Source organism: Papilio machaon, chromosome 21 (genome assembly GCF_912999745.1).
Source record: "Papilio machaon chromosome 21, ilPapMach1.1, whole genome shotgun sequence".
NCBI classification, from domain to species: domain Eukaryota; kingdom Metazoa; phylum Arthropoda; class Insecta; order Lepidoptera; family Papilionidae; genus Papilio; species Papilio machaon.
Window position 1 is genome coordinate 1430028 of NC_060006.1, and position 20349 is coordinate 1450376.

At 37.5% G+C, this 20349-nt stretch overlaps 1 protein-coding gene across 3 annotated transcripts in view; it reads right to left on the minus strand.

The window, feature by feature from the left end:
• LOC106709926 (max-binding protein MNT) overlaps positions 1-20349 on the minus strand; it is a 33771-nt gene that overhangs the window by 9325 nt on the left and 4097 nt on the right. Inside the window, exons 1-2 of one of the 3 annotated variants that reach the window (XM_014501847.2) lie at positions 11721-11866; positions 6560-7100 (exon numbers count right to left, since the gene is read on the minus strand). The exons of 1 other annotated variant lie outside the window; for it this stretch is intronic. In XM_014501847.2, the coding sequence (XP_014357333.2) occupies positions 6560-6947 (388 nt within the window). In that variant the 5' untranslated portion in view covers positions 6948-7100; positions 11721-11866. Of the gene's footprint in view, positions 1-6559; positions 7101-11720; positions 11867-20349 lie in introns of those variants that run through there. One more of the 3 variants, XM_014501848.2, reaches the window with a different exon arrangement.

The window sequence follows — 20349 nt, forward strand, 5'->3', positions numbered from 1 at the left end:
ACAAACAAAGAAGCAAATCTTTCCTCTTTATAATAGAACTAGCTGTCGCCCGCGAGTCCGACCGCGCACAATTTAAAAAAAAAAGTGGCCTATGTATTCTTCCAGACTATGTTCTACATTTATGCCAAACATCAGTAAGATAACGGATCTTCCGCCGGAGCCGTTCTGGAGATACCTTCCAACAAACATCCATCCATCACTCCGTCCATCCATTCGCCATTTATATACTATATTTTATACTTGAAAATCATAAGAAAAGAAAATGACTAAAAAAATATTTATTTTCATGAAATTTAAACTAAAAATAAACCTTTGAAATAAACTTTGAAGCTTAAAGCTGTCTGACGCAAATGCTACCAGGATAACATAAGTAGCGGGGTAGTTATGCAACAGGGGTGGGGCCAGAGCGCGTGCGTCACAAGCTCGTGGGGGATGGGTTACACCGCCGAGAAACTACTGACCTGCGCAAATTCCCCTCAATTTAGGGAAACTAACAAAATATGGACTCTTCTATTAAGCTCGTCTAAACAATTTCTATATTTAGTTTTAAATTACAGAGTACATACAATTTAAATATCCTACTATCGCGACTAAAGAGATTTCAAAAAGTATAACACATCGCACTTCATGTTTGATACTTATATCTTTAAAGTTATAACTGCTTACATTTTTCTAAATTCGATTACATATTATTTGTAATATCGACCATCGAAAGTCGTAACAATGTTGCCCTTGAACTCTTTTTTTTTAAACACTACGGTTGTTATAAAACTTTAACTATTTCAATAGATAGAGCAGACTTTACAAAAGGCGTCTATTTGCTATTGTTTTTATTTAGTCTAATCAATCTTGCAAAGAAATAATTTCTAGAATAACAAAAAACGTTGAAAATTAACAGAAGCGGCGTTTGTATACGTGTGATTTGTATTTGAATGTTTCTAAACTAAAGTAAAACTGTAAGCTCTCAAGATGTTATGGTCGCCTAGTATTATTGCGCATGGCGGCGCGCGTTTTTGACGGACATTCGCCGAACGGGTTTTCTCTGCCCTCGTCCCCCACCCACACACAACATACCGTGCAAATGCGCTGTGCAAATCTATATTTATTTATATTTTTTAAATATCATACCAGAAAGCACATATTACGAAGTAATTTTTTAATTAATACCTACCAGTTTTTACACAAATTATTCTAGTCAAATAAAAATGAAACGGTAAATAACTGTAGTAATAACGTGCGAAGTCAGTTTTTGTGATAGACTCAGTTGACAGGCAGCGCTTACAGCAGAGCAGGGGTCTGCACATGATAAGCTGGGGGACTCTGGGGGCAGCAGAGGGTGGTGAAGGGCACCCGGGAGAGATCAGAGAAGGGGTAAAGTGGTGGGGCGCTCGAGCCGACACGTGACAGCGAGTCACGCGGTCCGAGCGCTCCCGAACGCATTCGATGCAACAAAGCTTAAGAGCGAGACGAAAGAGGGCTCTCGGACTAGTGCTCTCAGCACTAGTCATGGGTAACTCAACTAAAATTTATGACCTGCAGATCAGCTCACACTTCGCATGTGTGAAGCAGATCATTGAACCGGCTCGCAGATCAGCTCAGTTCCTGCGTAGATTTATGTTCGGTCTCCCTGCGACTCGCAGGCTAGCTCGCGGCTGGTCGGGTCGCAAAGTTTTAGTACATGGCGTTGAGCCAAATTAGTTGTTGAACCATAGCTCAACGGTTCAAGCCTATGTGAGATGACCCGGTTCAGAGTTGATCTAGACACGACTACTGAGCACACATTCAAGGTGTGCTGTCTGAGCATCGTATCGTTTTAATTTTTTTTTTTATAAATCGTAAGGCCAGCGTATTCGCTTCGTTTATCTTGCCTAGTAACAATTTCGTTCACATATTAAATCCTCGGCACGATTGCAAGGACGACGTAAACTACTAAAATTACTTCACGAAACTTTCACAGCATCGTTATCTCAATAGTTCTTATGTATTTTTTCTCTTCAAAAGGTTCTCCTTGGCTAATAATTGGGGTTTAGGGCCATAATCTGTTGTTGATACCCTGATAGGATCAATATCGGATGCAGAGGTATTTTTTTGTTTTTGGACGATCTATTCTCCGTTTTGATTCAACCAGCCAAGAAATTGTACTTCTTAAAAACAAATCTCACTGTCTAAAAACGCTGGGCTGTTGTAACGATATAGGAGCATTTTTAATATTTTTTTATTGATTTCAAGTCACGTGTTTAAAGAAACCTGAAATTGATGGGGTAAATTAAAAACAATATAGTTTTATGCCAATACCACGTGCTGAGATAACGTGACAGCTCGTACTCGGTCAAATGACCCCACCCAGTCTGAATTGTCTAGTAGTTATCACATTCAGTCCCCACCCAAAGAGGAAAAGGGGTGGGGGATCGCGCATGCTCTATGCAGAAGGCCAGCTCACGTGCTGGTTCAAGACAGATGAATCGAAGCAAAAGTGTATTTTGACGTCAAAACTGACTAAGTACCATGAGTAACTAAGTACATTTCTAACAGACTTCAATGTGACAGTACAACCTCGTTGGTAAAAAAACAAAGAAGGATGAACGATATAAAGAAAAATAAGATGTGACTGTCAATATTATGATTTGAGTTGTCAAAGAGTTGTCATCTTGTTTTGTGCAATATAATATATTTTTTAAGAATTGACTTATTTAATTGACTACAACAAGAAATGCGATAAATAAAATAAAACATTATGTTTGTTGTTTACGTCCGAGTATATAAGCGGTATTTTTTGTGACTATCTGTGTCTAAAGTGTCACTACCAGTGGGATATGTCTACGACAACAACGTTGCGAAGTAGGCAACGGGCGTCAATAGCACATATAGTGCGACAAATTTATCTGGCCCGGTAAAAATGGGCTGGCTATAAATAAATTTGTATTTTTTTAAGTGAAAAAAATATATTTCATAGTAAAGACTTCATACTTAATATTATAAATGTGAAAGTTCAGATGGATAGTTGTTTGTTACGACGTATCCAAAACGAATTAACAGATCTCGATGCAATTCGAAAAACAGGTAGGTCTGGAATATCACATAGGCGATTGAAGTCGCAGGTGACAGTTAGTTTAAAACAAAATTGAATTAAATCGATTTTTTTAATTAATTTGATTTTTTTTATTCAAAAAAATAAATAATAATTATTCTCTTGTTCAATAAAAAGTAATAGATTGTAATATTAATTTAAACATTAATTATTTCATAGGCTTGTAAACTGCGAATTATATCAGTACGAGGACGACAAACTTTGACGATGGAATGTCAAACACTGAAATACAGTGTCGCATGTCGCGATTCCTATAGACAGCCAATACACTTGAATTGCGACACTCAAAGTATACACTAATTACCATGTGGACGCAATCGGCGCTAGTGTCGACATTTACATCGAGTGACTGTATCGTCTTGTATTGTCAGCTATAGTCAGTGTTACACCTTTTTGAGGTTGATAATGGTGCGCTAATTGACTACTATAATTTAGTTTCACTTTTGCCCACCGGGTCAGATAAGTTTGTCGCACTATAGACAACGGGTAATCGCGACGACCGTCTACAGCACACATAGACATGCCAATCTTTATTATAGTATTTTATCTTAACAGATAATAAACGGTTCGACCACGTGTAAGACCACCGCCGATATGACGACTGGGTTCCTGTTAATGACCTCTTATACAATAATATTATAATATTTTTTTTCTGTTCAATAGAGGGAAAGTTTATAAATGTATTTATCTCGCACCTTCGCATAGCAATGGACAAATTAATTTATATTTGTATACATCGACAAAGTTATTTGACCCGGTGGGAATAAGAAACTAAATTACAACAACTCACTAGTGCCACCCTGTTAATGTTATAGCTGTCTTGTCATATTTTTGACTTCTATGTTATTTTATATACCTATGGGAGGATTTAATATGTTCTGACACATCTAACCGAGATAGCAGCGACTCTTTTACCGCCCAGATAAGCTTGTCGCACTATAATTGTCAATGGTCACAGATTTTTAATCTTTATCATAATTTTGGGTCGTAGCGTTTAAATTAGATATAGGCGATCTTACTATAAACAATAAACATGCAGTGCTGAACTTATTCGATCGATGCTTTTTGTTATTATATGCAGGTAATCAATAAGGATACCATATTATATGGAGTATTATAGACAGTTTTAATCAACTTCTGCAATTTAGTTATAATAAAATACAACGCTTTTTTGTCACTACGGTAAGTGCTTAAAAATTACGGGCCGCAATCAACAATCCGAGCAAACATTCGACACGCAGGCCGTGATCTAGCAACAACTGGCTGTAACGGTGCCTTGTCACGAACTTATCGCAACCAAAGTACCAAACAATAAAGACCTTGAAGGTATAATTTTTAAAAACAAACGAGCTAGAATTGAAGGTAAGACGTATAACAATAACTTTGTCGTATGCATTCTATTTTTGTTTAAATCAATGTTTTCCACGTATATGTACGTATGATTTTATATATTTCGTACCCTTATAACATCTGTAGCCTAAGCGTCTGAATGGAGGGGGTAGTCATTAGATTGGTATTTTCCACGAAGTGTTATAAAGCTCTACAGTCAGTCGGGTTTATTGATTTTTTTATTTAAAACTATTATTTTTATTTTCGTCTTTGAATGTATCGATGTTTGAAGGCTGAAAAACATTACAATTTTAAGTAATGTTTGTTAGTTTATTTATATAAAAAGGAAAGTGAAGCTAGATGTAGTCTAGCTGACCACAATACCAGGACTTTATAAACTAACAAGAAGTAAAAAAAAAACGTTTTTAATTCCCATCTTTCACCTAGTTATTAAAATATTTAAGATTAATTCTTTTGTTTTCTTCAATAAGTTGTCTATAATTCTCATTTAAATCTAGGTAATTTATAGTGAATGTAGTCATAGGAAATCTTGTTTCTGCTCTTCCGATAAGACATTTCACAACTAACTTCATTCGTCGAGGTCACGTATATTCCATTTCCGTTGTGTATTCCAATATAAGGGTGTGTTTACATTGTCACTTTTTCTGAACTGTAGTCATAGTAGTTTTAGAAATGAGGTAAACTTGAAAATATCGGTTAGAACAAACGTCAAATTAAAATAAAATGGTCGGACCAAAAATTATTTTTAAATATGTATTTTTTTTTATTTCTTAATAATTTTCGTTCCAAAGTCTATATATTTACAATTAAAATTAATTATACCGAAACTGTAAGCATTATATACAATCATTTACGCATTATTTGTAAAACGTAATCGAACCCAACAATAGTACGGCGTAGTCTTTTAATCCAATAAAGGTGACTGATGTTATTCTTCACTGTAAACACACTACTAGACGTAGTAAGTCGACTAGTTTTATAAGATTACAGCCCTCTGTTTTGTCAATCCCGGTCAAGGCAAAAGTTGTATACTCCCGAATTGCAAATGTAAAATCTATTAACCAACGCGAAATGGTTTTCCGACTTAAAAAAAAAGACATTCGTACCTGTTTGGAAAATTCTCAAAGTATTGAATCGAGTTTTAACAATTCTTTAACAATCAAAATTACATTATTGAAAAGTATAAAAGTCTATATTTTACTAGTTAAAGTACTAGCTTGGCATTATACTAAGCTTGTCATGTCAAACACAACAAAATGTGATCCTATCGCCGTGATAAGTCGCATATTATGTTTGTTACACAGGTCAGGGTTGCATAAGATACAGGATGTTACTTATCACTCGATGTCTTATTATTTTTTTATCGTGCAGCAATCGAACAGGGCGTGTCTTGTCTACAAGGCGTGCAGACATCGACCTTCAAGAGAGGTACACCTTGAGGCGAGCGTTGTCAGTTATAAGACGGAACCAAAATGCAATATACTTATAAATGACAAGTATGTCGTGAGATGACAGACGTTTTGGTATGCACTTCACGTCAAGTACTAGGACATAATGCTAAAGGAATATATGATCCACGTAAATCAAATCCTATAATTTAAACTTGTATAGCACAAATAGAATCAATGAGACAAATTGAAGAAAATTACTATACAAATAAGACCCCTCATGCCCACGCACTGAGAGCCAAATAATGCAAATTATTTCGATAACAGGAAAAATAATATATTAAAGGTAGAAGTAGCTAAATCATGTAGCACATAGTCGAGAAAGCGATCCTAAAGCGAATCGAAACGCTCCTAACACACCCATACATAAAAATCGTACGCAGAGTTTAGTCTATAATAGATTCTGTTCCACTTAATTAACGTGTGACTGTGTTGTACACGCCTAATAAACTCTTCTCATGTTGCTACGGTAACTTCCTACGTGGGTTATCGAAGTCTGTCTGGTAGACTATTGATTCATTACATCAAGGTTTTTTATCAAGTAAACAACATGAGCAATAACAAAGAGGTCAAGCGTTAAGCAGAAACAAATACTTTTCATTTGTTCTCATCTAAGGTAAAAAATTTAAAGAAAATCTTATAGAACAACAGGTAACATAGAACTAAAACTCACCTAGGTACTCTTTGATCCATTTCTTTTTAGGAGGAGGCCTAGCGATTATATCATCCTTAGCTTCCTTAACAGGACTTGGATCGCTTTTCGCTGGAGATGGTCTATCGGTCTCAGGTACCCGGACCACAGGAGCCGCGGGTGTAGCAACCTGCTGCGGGTACCCATAACACTGGGATTGGTACGGCTTGTAAGTCTTGAGCGTTATCGGTATCGGCTCAACGATACTACCGAATTCTGTCTCCCTGGTATTAATGGCGATCGTGTGCAATGTGTCCGCGTAGAAAGCCTCCCGGGGAGTTCCCATCGCGAAATATTCCGACTCTGCACCACTTCCTCGATATCTGGCAGTGACCAAATTCACTTTGGTGGTTTCCATGAGTATACCCATTCTATGTTAAGACTATAACTTCACTAACAACTTTCCTCATAATTCCACCTTACATTTAAACACGTCCTAGTCATTGTTACATAACAGTTCTTGAAACGGTTCACTTATAAAATGTTTATATTTAAATCTTATTCACAATAATTCATTCCGTATCTGGAATTACAAATTTTACACAATAAGCGGGTGCGTTTGCGATTAAAAAATTTGACGACTTAAGAATTGTTGGGAAATCGAAAGGAAAGAAAACAGGGAGACGAAACGGGCGCATTGTGCTCGGATTCATTGACGTATATTGTTTCTGTAACTAAATACGTAATTGAAATTGTAAACTTTATTATATTTTTGTATAAATAAAAGATACTAATCTTAAAGATATATAATAAGTACTCCTTAAATAGATACTAGCGTAATATTATAAAGAACAACATTATATGTTCTAACCTTGTTTTGCCTCGTTCTAGTGAGATATTCTGTTTGTTTACACGAAAACGGGCAAGTTTATACAATACATACATATCATTTTGTCGCGCTTATTTGTTTGTTTGTAATTATTTACGTATGATAAAAAACTAATTGACATCAATGAATCAGTTTTTGCAGTTAAAATGCGACAACGTTCGCAAAAGAGAGAGCAGTGCGAGAAGGACAGAAGTGATGATGTGGTGTGAAGGCCAGCGACACCGGTAGCGGCGCTTCGGTGCGGCGGCGATGAGCAACAAGTGCGGGGGAGGGGAACGCATGGCATGCACGACTCTGCCACCACTGACACGTGCATCTTCCCCCCAACCCTCCCACGCGCCCTCAGTTACTGACTGCCCGTTATAGGTACCTCCTAAAGCATCATGATGCCTTGGTACTGATGATTAAACATACTCGATTCTTGATTTCGATGATAAAATAGATTTTACAACTAGTTTTTATAGTGTACGTATATTGTGCGACGCTGACTAACTTTAGCCGTCATTGTGACGCACCAGGGCTGAATGAGAGCCAAGATCAACTTCATAGAGGCATTTAAAATACGAGAAAAAAAAATCGAATATTAAACAGGTGTAGGTCGGCGAGTTCGGACGGAACGTTATCGGACTTGCTTGTTTGAATAGATTGTACACGTGCTGGGTCCACTGCACTAAACAATGGCGTACCACTACATCGTACAATATGAAACATTGCTCGCTTGGGAACATTCTAGAGAGCAGCGAGCGCGCAAAGCAACGTCCACTGCAGTTAGAAATTTTGCCAACAGAACACTTTCAAAGGCACAAAATCTAAATCGAAAGCAATTTTTTAAACGTAATTTTAACATTTGACAAAATAATGTAACGCTTATTCGATACGAACAGTGTATAGGCCTAAAAACCAGAAATCTTTATCTAAAGAGTGATATTCAACTGCCTAAATTCTGTTTTGCTTGGGGAGTAACATTATTTGTAAATAGCAAAAAGTCCTTATAGGATTTGCCAGACGCAGATGATACAGATTATCTGATTAGCTAGAAAGAGACAGTGTCTCAAGTTATAGCAGGATTTTAAACAGAAAGAATTAATGAGGAATTTTTAAGAAAGGATTTTTCTTTACAGAAAAAAAATTCAAAGGCCTGTACCAGGAAGACATGGAGAAGGATATCGTTAGGGAAAAATCATAACGAGCGGAGACATGGAGGCGCGTTCGGTGAAACGTAAACGCGTTACGTAAACGACAAGACGAGGAGTGCGGGTGACGAGGAGTAGGGGCGAGGGGCACGGGGGGAGGGGCGCACGTGTACCGCGCTATATATTTTTATATCTCGTATTATGTAATTCACGTAATAGACACCGTGACCATTATGTACGTGTACATGTAGCCTTCGTAATCCAAGATATTATAAAATCGATAGGATTGTCACCTCAAATATTTTCTTTCTAGTCAAAGTTCAAATGAAGTCGATAGTATGGATTCGCGCACAATGAACTACACTATGTTTTAATCAAATTTTGGCCAAGCATACAGAATCCTATAAATATCAGTAAAACGCAATAAACTTTTTTTTTTTATTAGAAGCTTGATAGTATTAGAAAATGAATGCTGAATTAAAAAAAACACTGGCAGGTTGAGCATGAAAAAGAATAAAGAAAAAAGTGTAAATAGGATTCACAATGTAGTGATAAAGTGGCCCTAATAGTTTGCGTAGCTATATAAAAAAATCTGATTGCAAATTTAATTTCAATTTTAATTTTAAGTATAACATATTTTAAAATCGATAATCCTTTTGCAAAACATTACGCCATCTTGAATTTTGCTTTGTGAAATAATTGCTTACTATGGAATTGAGTCTTGAATCTGGTTCATGTGTTTATTAAGCGGTTCTTATACAAAGTTCAATGTACGTAAAGTACTCGATCGCAAATAATTATTCATTAATCTTTTAAACTATAATGAAATTTCTATAAAATCTTCGTCGATCGAAGTCTATCTTTCGGATTATAAATTTGAATGACATTACGACAAAGAAATAATATGCTAACCGTTTGAAGCAAAAGGCTGGCCATAAATTAATTTGAAGGTGATTCCAAAATTGCTTCAGAATTACCAGGGATGCAGAAACCACAGGTCTATGAAATAAAGTTGAAAGTTCACGTATTGAAGAAGAAAATTAGTATCAATGTTCACCGAAACCAGTACAATTTTGAAAAGAATCTACGAGAAGAAATAGTTTGGGAATCTCTGATTTATGTGTTCTTGGTAACTGGAGTGCGTTGTCAGTAATAATTTTGCACTGACAACAGTTCTAAGACAAGACAACTTCGTTTCTGCATATACATAAGTAGGACGGCACATGTTAATAATACCTTAACAATGCATTGCACAATAACACGAACCATATTGCGCAAGTCTACATATATCATTACAATGTCACGAATTAACGAGTACTTTTTACTAAAAGTATGGTCCATTTAGATGATAATATTTTCTAGCACGTACCAAAGCAATAATTGAGCTTTAAGAATTGTGAGCAACTGTTTAATCCAATTATACAGATCAAGAATGTTACGTGTTTTTTAGAGAACACAAGACAATACCTTCAATTTAAATTCAACAGGCAAGAAACTTGCATCGTGTAAATGGGCCTTTAGGGTTAAGCGTAGCAGCCTTAAGTGCAGCAATATGTTGTAAAACATAATGTTTTAGGCAGTTGAACTTGTCCAGTTTGATTGACAAATTTGTCTCTGACAAAGGCATAAAGGGCAAAAATTCGAAAGACCTCTAATAAGAATTACAGGAAGCTATATGTGTAGTTTCATTAATGCTACTAAGATACGATCCTTTTAGAGACTTAATTTAGATTATTCTAGACTTAGTTAAGAAATAGCTGTAGGGAAAGTATCAAATATAGGTTTTCCTAAAATTTAAAAAGATGAATGAATAAATAAACTGCAAAATAATGCACATCAGGTAATAATGATATACTTATTGAAATATAACTTTAGCCCGAGACTCCGTCCGCGCGGAATTAGAAAAAAATAATTACGTGTTCTTCGAGAATGTTTTCTACATCTATGCACATTTTTGCGAGATCCGCATTTATAATATTAATAAGATTTTAATGATTTTGAAAGGATCTAAACTTTATAATGAAAATTTGACGTTTATAGAAAGATCCATTCCTTAATTTTATTGGTACTAAATATTTAATACATTTAAATAAATTACTATTTTCATATTTTAATAGGAAATGATATTATGTTAAATTTGTTAAACAAAAAAGGAATACAAGGGTTCGGATTTACGTTCCCAATATTACGTAAGAGCAAAAAAACCGGACCTAACCCTATAACAAAGAGTTATGCCTATATCCGTAATACAATTGGACTAAATCATACAGCAATTCTTCGTGGGGTTCACAAAATTCATATTAATTTATCTGCACATCCTTTCAGATATATAATAGTAACGTGAAAGAAATTGAGGAATCAAAAGAAGAATGAACTGGTTTAAACTGGTCTCTATAGACAAAGAAGTAATTATTTACGATAAAATTATTAAGACCTTGAAATGAACATAATAGAATTAGTTAATTTCTGGTACTTTAGATATGTAGAAGCTAAATAACATTTTAGTAAAAAAATTTAGTATTTGAAACCCGTAGATGCAATATAATATCTTCTAAATCGAAGAAAATATATATTATCGTTTATTTAAGAATATAAAAAGAAACATAGACAGGAAAAGTGAGACGAAAGAAACATTTATGTTAAAAAAAAAAACTATAAACAAACTCTTGATCTTTGTTATAAGAATTACGCAACACGCAGTAATGAGGCGGTCTGCTAATTGCGAAATCGTTTTATTTGCAATGTGTCGCCAATCGCTACGACTTTTCTTTACTGATAATTACATGTCTTTATACTAGCATTCAGGATGAGGTTATCTATTGCGATATACTATCGCTTCGAAATCGAGAATAACTTAAGAGTACTGGTAACTTTAGGGCTGGGGAATGTGCACCGCTGGATAAGTAAAAATTCGATTCGCGTCCGAATGTGCAAAAGTCCAGACGGTGGCAGGGCGCGCGGGGTGTCGTCGGGGGTGAGGGGAGTGGGGAGGGCCGCAGACAGTTGCTAATTGTCGGCTGCAGCGCGGCGCGCACGTGGGGCGCGGCGCGGCGAGGCGCAGGTGCCGCCGACCTCGCGGTATCTCGTCTCGCCGCCCGAGGTCGCGATGATAACGCACGCTATTTCGGACCGTGGCCGGCACCGGCACTACACCGCACCGCCGCTGCCGTCACAAACGCACCCGACAACCGCGGCACACGAACGACTCCCGAACGGGCGCACGGCCGAGTGCGCCGCGCGTCTCACGTACCGAGCGATGCGACTAAGGCGACAAGAGCTCGACCAGCGCCGACGCACTCCGCTCGACGACTGAACCGAGCGCTCTCCGTCTCGGAGGGCGGAGGAAGCGGGAGGCGCGCGACCTCCGGAACCCCCCTACGCCGCTGCCCGCGCCAGTGAAACCGACGCGACGGGCGGACGAAATCGCAAGGCGAAGCGCGCGGGTGTCGGGGTATCGGGGCGGCGGAGTGGCGGCGCGGAGGTGCCGGCGTGCAGCGCGGTGCGGTGAGCGGGGGTCGCTACACGCGGCCGAGCGCAACGCTCGCCGCTGCACCGTGCGCCTCAGCGCTTTACATAACGCTGCATGGAGCGGCCGCTCGCGAAACGAGGTCGTAGCGGCGTGCCACCGTACGCCGCACGCCGGCAGAATGCTAACAGCGGCGGCGGCTGATGAAACACCGGCACGAGCACGGTGACGTGTCCGAGGAGTTTAGTCGGTCGCCTGGCGGAGTCAGTGAACCTCGACGCCGGCGAATAAGGTGAATGGAACATTGCAACCGAATCGAACGGTGCGGACGTAGGAGGCGACCGCGACGCACCGCTCCTTGTGTTATTCGCGACGCCGTTTAGCTTTCTAATAAAGTGTAGGAAGGTGCGCGTGACCTCTACTATGTTTTCGATACACAATAGTTTTTAATTGTAAAAAAACTAACAAGATCTTTCTTACAATTCGCCACATGCATATGACATTCCCGTGCGATATAAAAACTAGGCCATTGCAACGGTTACATTAAAAAAAGACTTGATAATAATGAAATTAACTTGTCACTTGGCTTATACCAGATTATTGAGTGGCTGAAGTGAAATTTAATCCAACACATCACGAAACACGAAGTAATAGTCAATAGTTTGATTTCTCTGTTGCATGTGTGTGCGTGTGACAGAGTGCTCGCCCAACGCCCACGCAGCCCGGCAGCTCGGCGGGCACGTGTTATCGTCACCCAACTACAATTCATAATGTTTGCACCGTGCAAGATACATTGACCAAAGGCCTTCGAATATCAAGCAATTAAAAGCCGCAAAGCATAAAGGAAAAACAAACTAAACACAGCTTGATCACACGATCAATGTAATGTACAAACGTTTTCTCAAATCAGAGTGCCTACAAGTAAACTAAATGTTTTGTTTAGATCTACACATTTTGATGAAGGAGTAGCACCTACATAAAACCAATGTTGTTGTTAGGAATTTGATCCATGGAACTAGCTCAGTTATTGTATTTTATGTTTATCCCGAAAGTGGCATTTTCAGTAATCATAACAGCGTTACTACCTACCATAAGAGTCTAATTTGATACAATGACAATTTTTACTTTCTGACCATTCCCATCGCAACAAACTGGGAGAGGGGGGCGAGCGTATTTGGTGAGCGGCTAACAGGAACACATAAGTATCGTGGGTGCCGCCGCCGCCGGCGACAGAGGGTGGCGGGTGAGGGGCGACGAGCGGGGTCGAGGGGGGAAGGAGCGACGCATGCGTGCGGCGGCTGACCTTGGCGCGGTGCAGCGTGCAGCGCGGCCGCCGGACACCTCCCCCGCCTCATGTGCCCCGGGTAACCACACCTGCCGGTTTAGCAGGTTGCGATGCGGCTGCGACCTAGCGTCATGTCTAGATTCTATTTCTGAAACGGCCATATAACTAAAATCAGTTAGCCTGTGTTTTAAACGCGTTAGTTTCACAAAATTTTAAGGTAGCAACTTTAAACAGCAATAGCTATTAAACACAGCTGTAAACGTTTATGATATTAAAACCAAACATTATTAAACCTTTTCCATCCAAAAATGGTTAAAGTAAGGGGAAAAACTTGTAAAGCAAGAGATGTTTGAGGTCACTGATTGCCGTATAAGCATTTCAATATATTTTGTATCGCCTATCCTTATCGTTAGCGACTTGATATCAACGCAATTGTAATAGTGATTATAACCGATTCGAGCAATCAATATGAAATATAAGCGGCCCGGGAGTCGAAACGGCAACAGGGGGTTCCCACCCACCGGACGTAGGAGATAGCTCCCTCAGTCACCGATACCCGACCAAAGTCATGTATTTATTTATTAACGCACACATACACATGTCAGCATACTTGTGCAATAATATTTCAATGTCATAATATCAAGTTTTAAAGTTGTTTCCTATACTGTCACGACTAGACTTGTCTTAAAAAAATACGGCAGACTGTATACAAAATGATAATTTAGGAAGAATACGAAAAGAATGACACCTTGGTCTCCTATGCGTTGGAGGCTTTCGAGCGATGAACGCTTTAAAATTACTCTCGTTTCCTTCTCCCAGTGCTCAAAATGAACTTCACGATAAAAGAGTCGCGTTTCAAAAGCGCTGCTGTATGAACAGATCCATGGAAACCAATTTGTTCTACGCTTTTTGCACGCGTTAAAAAAGCGCCTGTCCGTGTGGGGGCTTAGTTACAAATACTTTAGATTTTATGTACGCTTTTGGGGAAGTATTCAATTGTGTCTAAGAATGTAAAAGTAGCAAAGGTCAACAGTCTCATGCGTGTATAATATGCAATCATTTAAATATAAATAAGTCTTTATGTTATTGAAATGAACGAGCAATTATAACAAGCGCAACACTCAAAATTATATCTATCCCACTCCTTCAAAGTGCCATTTTAGTTTACTCTTTCTCTCTTTCAGAATCACTAGTCTACAGTATTTTTAACGGACTTCAAAGAGAAGGTGGTTCTCAATTCATCTGTGTGTTTTTTGTTACGATTTTAATGTTGTTTTACAGATAATATAAACGTAAAATCTTATTCGATTTTTCGTAGCCATAGTAACAATATTTTAGAAATAACAGAAAACACAAAAAAGAGCCTACATAAACAAAAATAAAAACTAAATGTAACCGCTTTTTTACTGTATGGATACGAGAAGGGATAAAGTTACGAATGAAGCGGAGAGTAGTTACAATTGTAAGTAGATGGTTACAAAGGTAGATGAAGACCGAAGAAAGTATGGATTGTGTAAAAGAGGACATGCGCAAGAAGGAAGTAAATTCAGATATGACAACTAATAGTGATGGATCAAAACAAGAGTATCTGAGCCTTTGACAGAGACGCTGGAGTCGCGGGGAGTTCTATCAGAATATTCAAACCCATAATGGGCATAGAAAATGCCATAAAAAACCAGGTAAGTCAACTACAGTACGAAAAGGATCCTGTGACATTATTTTGACATTAAAAGTGGGGCGCTAGTGAACTGTCATAATTTAGTCACTGGGTCACATAGCCTTGTTGGTTTTAGTATAAACTTTGCCGACCCTCCGTGGGGAAAATTTCAAGATGATTAGCTGTGTGGATACGATCGATTCTATTATATTTAATTATAACGTAAACAGGTAATCAACAAACAATTCTAAGCTTCAGTCAAAGAACACAAAGTTTGCTAATCTACCTCATTACGTGTTGAGAATTGCTCCACGTGTAGTGACATCGAAAATGATAAAACGCGTACAATTTTAAATCAACACAATGAAACAAGTTGTAGTAATAATACGTAGTATGTCATTATACCTAGAAAGGAGGCAATTCAAATATGACTGGCAATAGGTTTATATGGAAGAGTAATACATAAGAGCAAGTTGATGAGGTGTTTAAAGTTAGACCGATTGAGTCCATAGATTAAAATAAATTCCCATTGTGCCGATTGATTCTTCGGGTTCAATCGACTTAATGGCCGAACGGGAAATACTCGGTTATTAGAACCTAGCAAGGGCTAGTTTACAATGAAGAAATAGCTTGTAAACGATAAAAATATAGCCGCTATCTTGAATTTACTCACAATTTTGCTAGTGTAAACAGTTGCGACATTCTGTGCTTAAAACGCAGGTCAATTGTCAAAGTCTATTAATAAGAATGGACTATTTATAGATAGGTTACAAAAGCAATGATAATACATCGCGTTCAGTTTCGACAATGTGTCGCAAATGTTTGACGTTGTTTTACAATAAGTTAACTACTGTGATATCTCTCAATGTAAAGTTCTAATTTAAAATGCATTTCTCTTCCTTACGTAAAATAGTCTTATCTACAATATCACGAATTTGCATGTCAAAGCCTAATTTTCAAAAGACTAACACTAACACCAAAATCTCTTTATAAAACATATCGTCAGCCCTGACATCAGACAAAACAGAGATTAACAATATGTTATAAACGGATATTTTGGTCTCAGAAACCCACAGTAAAAACCTACCAAGACCACAGGAAACTAACCTTCCAGAATCACCACAAATAGTAATGCTTCCAGGACATACCAGGCGCTCATAAAGTTGCAAGAAGCTAGAAGGCTAAACATTTTACTTTGCCTGAAACCGGGAGAGATGACCAGTAATGTTCTTAGGGTATAATATACCGTTGCGTGTATAAAAAGCATTGCAAGCTTGCGAGTGACTACGAGGCGGTGTTATCGTGTTTACACGACACTTATCAGCTGCCATACCGTACCGTACTGTACGACGAGCTAACTAACCGGCTTTGTCCGGGCCGCAACCAATTCCTAGCAACACTGTATATGATGATTTATTTCCACTAAAGTTATAAATTGTAATATAAAACATACTCTCCATTATAAGCTGTAACTGACTTGTAAGGTTCTATAATGCTGGGAGCTAAAATTAATTGTGCCTATAAGATCAAAACGTTTCTCACAATGAAAAACTTATTTCGATACAGTTTAGGACTTATTAATAACTAGGATTAATTCAATTTTATCGCATTTAATTCTCAATGCACCTATTTTTCATGTAGCATTTCTCTCTCTACCACCCCAGCGGTATGATATTTTTAATGTACCATCCGAAGTATCGTCATCATTATGAACAATCAAGGCCCGCGTAAGGCCGCGCGAGTACCAGGCTAGCAGAACGGTGAAAGGGATCGTACGGCCGCCACCTCCGTACGAGCTGAGAACGCGTGCGAACGAGCCGGCCGCTACGCCATGCACACTATTGTTCATCGCGTTCTAAAACCAGCAAATACTATTCTACTTATAAAACTTTTACCACCACATTACTTTTTAAAGATAAAGATAGATAAACAACGCTATTTGAATCCAAAACATGGTTAACGAGTAGTTTTAAATGATTTTTTGTTTCAAATTAATATTTGTAGGTGTGTAGACTTAGTGCCAAAATGCGGCCAACACTTGCTTATCTTTTAGGTTGAATAGAGATGATCTCATGGCCGTAAAAAAATACAATGTGTAAGTTTGATGTAATCGTTGCACACAGACAAGAGTACGCACACATGCACATGTTTTTTTTAATTTGTTTTAACGTGTATTTAGAAACAAAACATTTTTTAGACTGGATTATTGCACGTATAATTAATAATATTTCAAATCGTATAACTATCCAAAACAAAATTTGGGAGTTTATTTGGTACAAACTTTTTCTTCCAAAGCATCTATAATGCATTTCTTCTCTAAAATGCGATGTCATAACATTTTTGCATTGCCGTTTGGTTTTCGGTACGACAAAAGTTTTTATTGCATAGGCATGTTGCACTTACGCGTGGTACACGCACAATTATTAATTTCCATTTATACGAAGATTGAGATTTCTCTATATCTCTGTGTCAAAGACTTTGGCACAAAAATAAAATTATTCGTCTGCCGGCCGTAACATTCATATTGCTATCTCAGTTTTTTTCATGAAGAAAGAAAGGGATGGCGAAACATTTATATACTAGTGTTTCGATAGTATAAACATGTACAATGACCGCTATAGACTTTGTATTCAAGTTGAAATATTCAACATGTATTTTTTTATAAATCCTGTTCACAGCCGCTTTAACTTTAGGGCTGTCAATTCTATAACTGAACACGGCCGTTAAAAAATACTTGACAACCCTTAACCTCTTAGAACGACAAAAAAGTAACCAGTGACTTCTTTCACATTATGACTCGATACCATCGACCTTATAAAAAAAAACATGAAAACTAGAAGATTTGACAGCCCTAGTCCACATCGGTTCAACTGGACTTGACTTGCAAATGCCGATCTAGGCGGAAGCGATTTGAAATACTGAACACTCACGTAGGTATATATTTTTACCATTTTGTCTTGCCTATGCATTAGCCCGTGTACCGTTAACGTGTTAAAATTCCTATGGTGACGATGTCTTTGATCGCGTTTGAATTTCGACAAGGTTCAATACGCTCGCTTGTTTTGCGGACGATACTTTAGTACGCGGCACGTGTCACATTTAATTATAAACAAATGACCTTTAGCGGTTCAGATGAAGTTACGCTTAAAAATACATATGTAACAAACTTGGAAAACAGTTTTGAGATTAATTTTAGAAATATAGCTGGCATGGATGGTTGAATTAAAAAAATTGACGCATTGGAAGGGGAATTATTCTCTTTCGGTGCGTCTCCTCTTCCGTCGATTAAAGCTAGGCAACGCATTTGCAATTTTGCGAATGCTTATGGGCACCGGTCACCTCGCTTTTTCGTCGATTTCAGGTGAACGCATGCTGATTTGAGAAAGTTGAAGCGTACATACAAAATATGTATCACAAATACAAAACAATTGTGTGAAATACTTTTATTTCGATCAGAAATCGATGTAAAAGCCACGACAGAGCGAAAACTTCAGAAAACAGGCGACGTCTGATATGATATGAAAACGACGAAAGTATAAATGCGACATTTTCACCTGTTTCTAGTACATAATCGTGGAGGTTTTTGCGTCATAAAAGTCTAAATGGAAGACAAGCACTAAATGTCTGCCTTCCGACTTTTTTCTTTTGTTTCGTAGCATGTTCTTTTGTTGGTGAGAGCAAGCCTACATCGTTTGAGCTTGTAGTACACAGCAACGATACAACAACTCAAAAGCGAAGCGTCTGAGGGCCTAGTACGAATATTTACGACACGCGCCTTCATAACGTCATCAACAAAATTTGTATGAGATTTGTTGGTGTACTTAACGTAACGTAGATAGAAAACAATAAACGTCACGAAATATGATCTTACGAATATTCCACACTGAAACACGAAAACAGAACGCAATGTTTGCTTCAAAATACAATCAGTTTCGCGTGGTGAGCCCGTTTGGTAACCAATTCTTCGAAAACAACCAAATATAAAATTAAAAATGCATATCAAACTTCTTGCTTCTGCTTCGCTTTTGCGTTTGGACTACAAGCTTAAGTATGTCCTAGGCCCAAACGAGTTCTTTTGACTGCAAAAAAAATGTCTCGACGTCGCGTCATGAACTATGTATTTTTTTCATAGTTAAGGATATAACGGCCATAACTTTATATATATAACAATTTAAAAGTTTTATTTAAAAGATAGGTATCGTTTAAAACTCATACGCCTCCTGTAAAAATGTAATAAAAATATATATTTTTTCATTTTTTTAAAATAATCTCTTATATCAATTATACATACAAGAAATACTTTGTGGTTCCACAAAAGATTAAAAGAAATATATATTATTATGATAGAATTGCTAATAAAGTGAATGATAAGATTTATGAGTATAACGGAGTCATACCAATCATATAACATTAGAATCCTACAAATTTGATAATGTATGAAATCAATAGAGTTCGATGGGTATTTGGAATAATGTCGCAATGGATACTGCGACAGTCTTCGGGTTAAGTCAGATTCGGTATCTACGGACCTAAATACACCTTATATATTTTTTTTACTTAATTCTGATGAAAAATGACAAAAATAGAAAAATCACTTTGTACATTAATTGTTTGTTCCTGGTAAACGTTTAGAAAAATATTACTGGAACAATACGGTTATGTTGAAAGTGAAATTTTTGTTTCAATTTTAGACCAGCAATTGTAATTACGGCTTTCTTCCAGGGAATAAAACATGTAAACATTAAACGCACTATACATTACTGTACCTACTTTGATGTTAACAGATTCGCACTAAACATTGCTGTACCTACTAAACTATCGTTGAGTCGTTACTCAATGGCAGCAAATATTAAATCACGCACAAGACTACCAAACTATGGTTATTTTATTTGTATTACTGAAGATAATAATCTACAATAATTATTTTACAATTTTATAGTCATCTGTTCATGATTCGAATTAATGTACCTGTGTCAAAATTTTTGTTTTCTGATATTTTACAAATGACATGTACTTAAATCATCATCATCATCAACCTGCCCTTATCCCTATGTAGGGTCGGCACAGTATGTACTACTCCTCCATACATCTCTATCAGCCGTCATATCTGAATTTACCCCCTTCTTACGTATATCCTCTTTCACACAATCCATCCATACTTTCTTTGGTCTTCCTCTACCTTTATAGCCATCCACATTCAATCTCATTACTTTTTTGTTTATATGATTATCATCCCTCCGCATAACATGTCCAAACCACGCTAACCTTCTGCTCCTCAATTTCTCGATAACTGGCGCTACTTTCAAACTTTCTCTGATATGCACATTCCTAACTTTATCTTTTCTTGTCACACCACACATCCATCTTAGCATACGCATCTCAGCTACATGCAATCTTCTTTC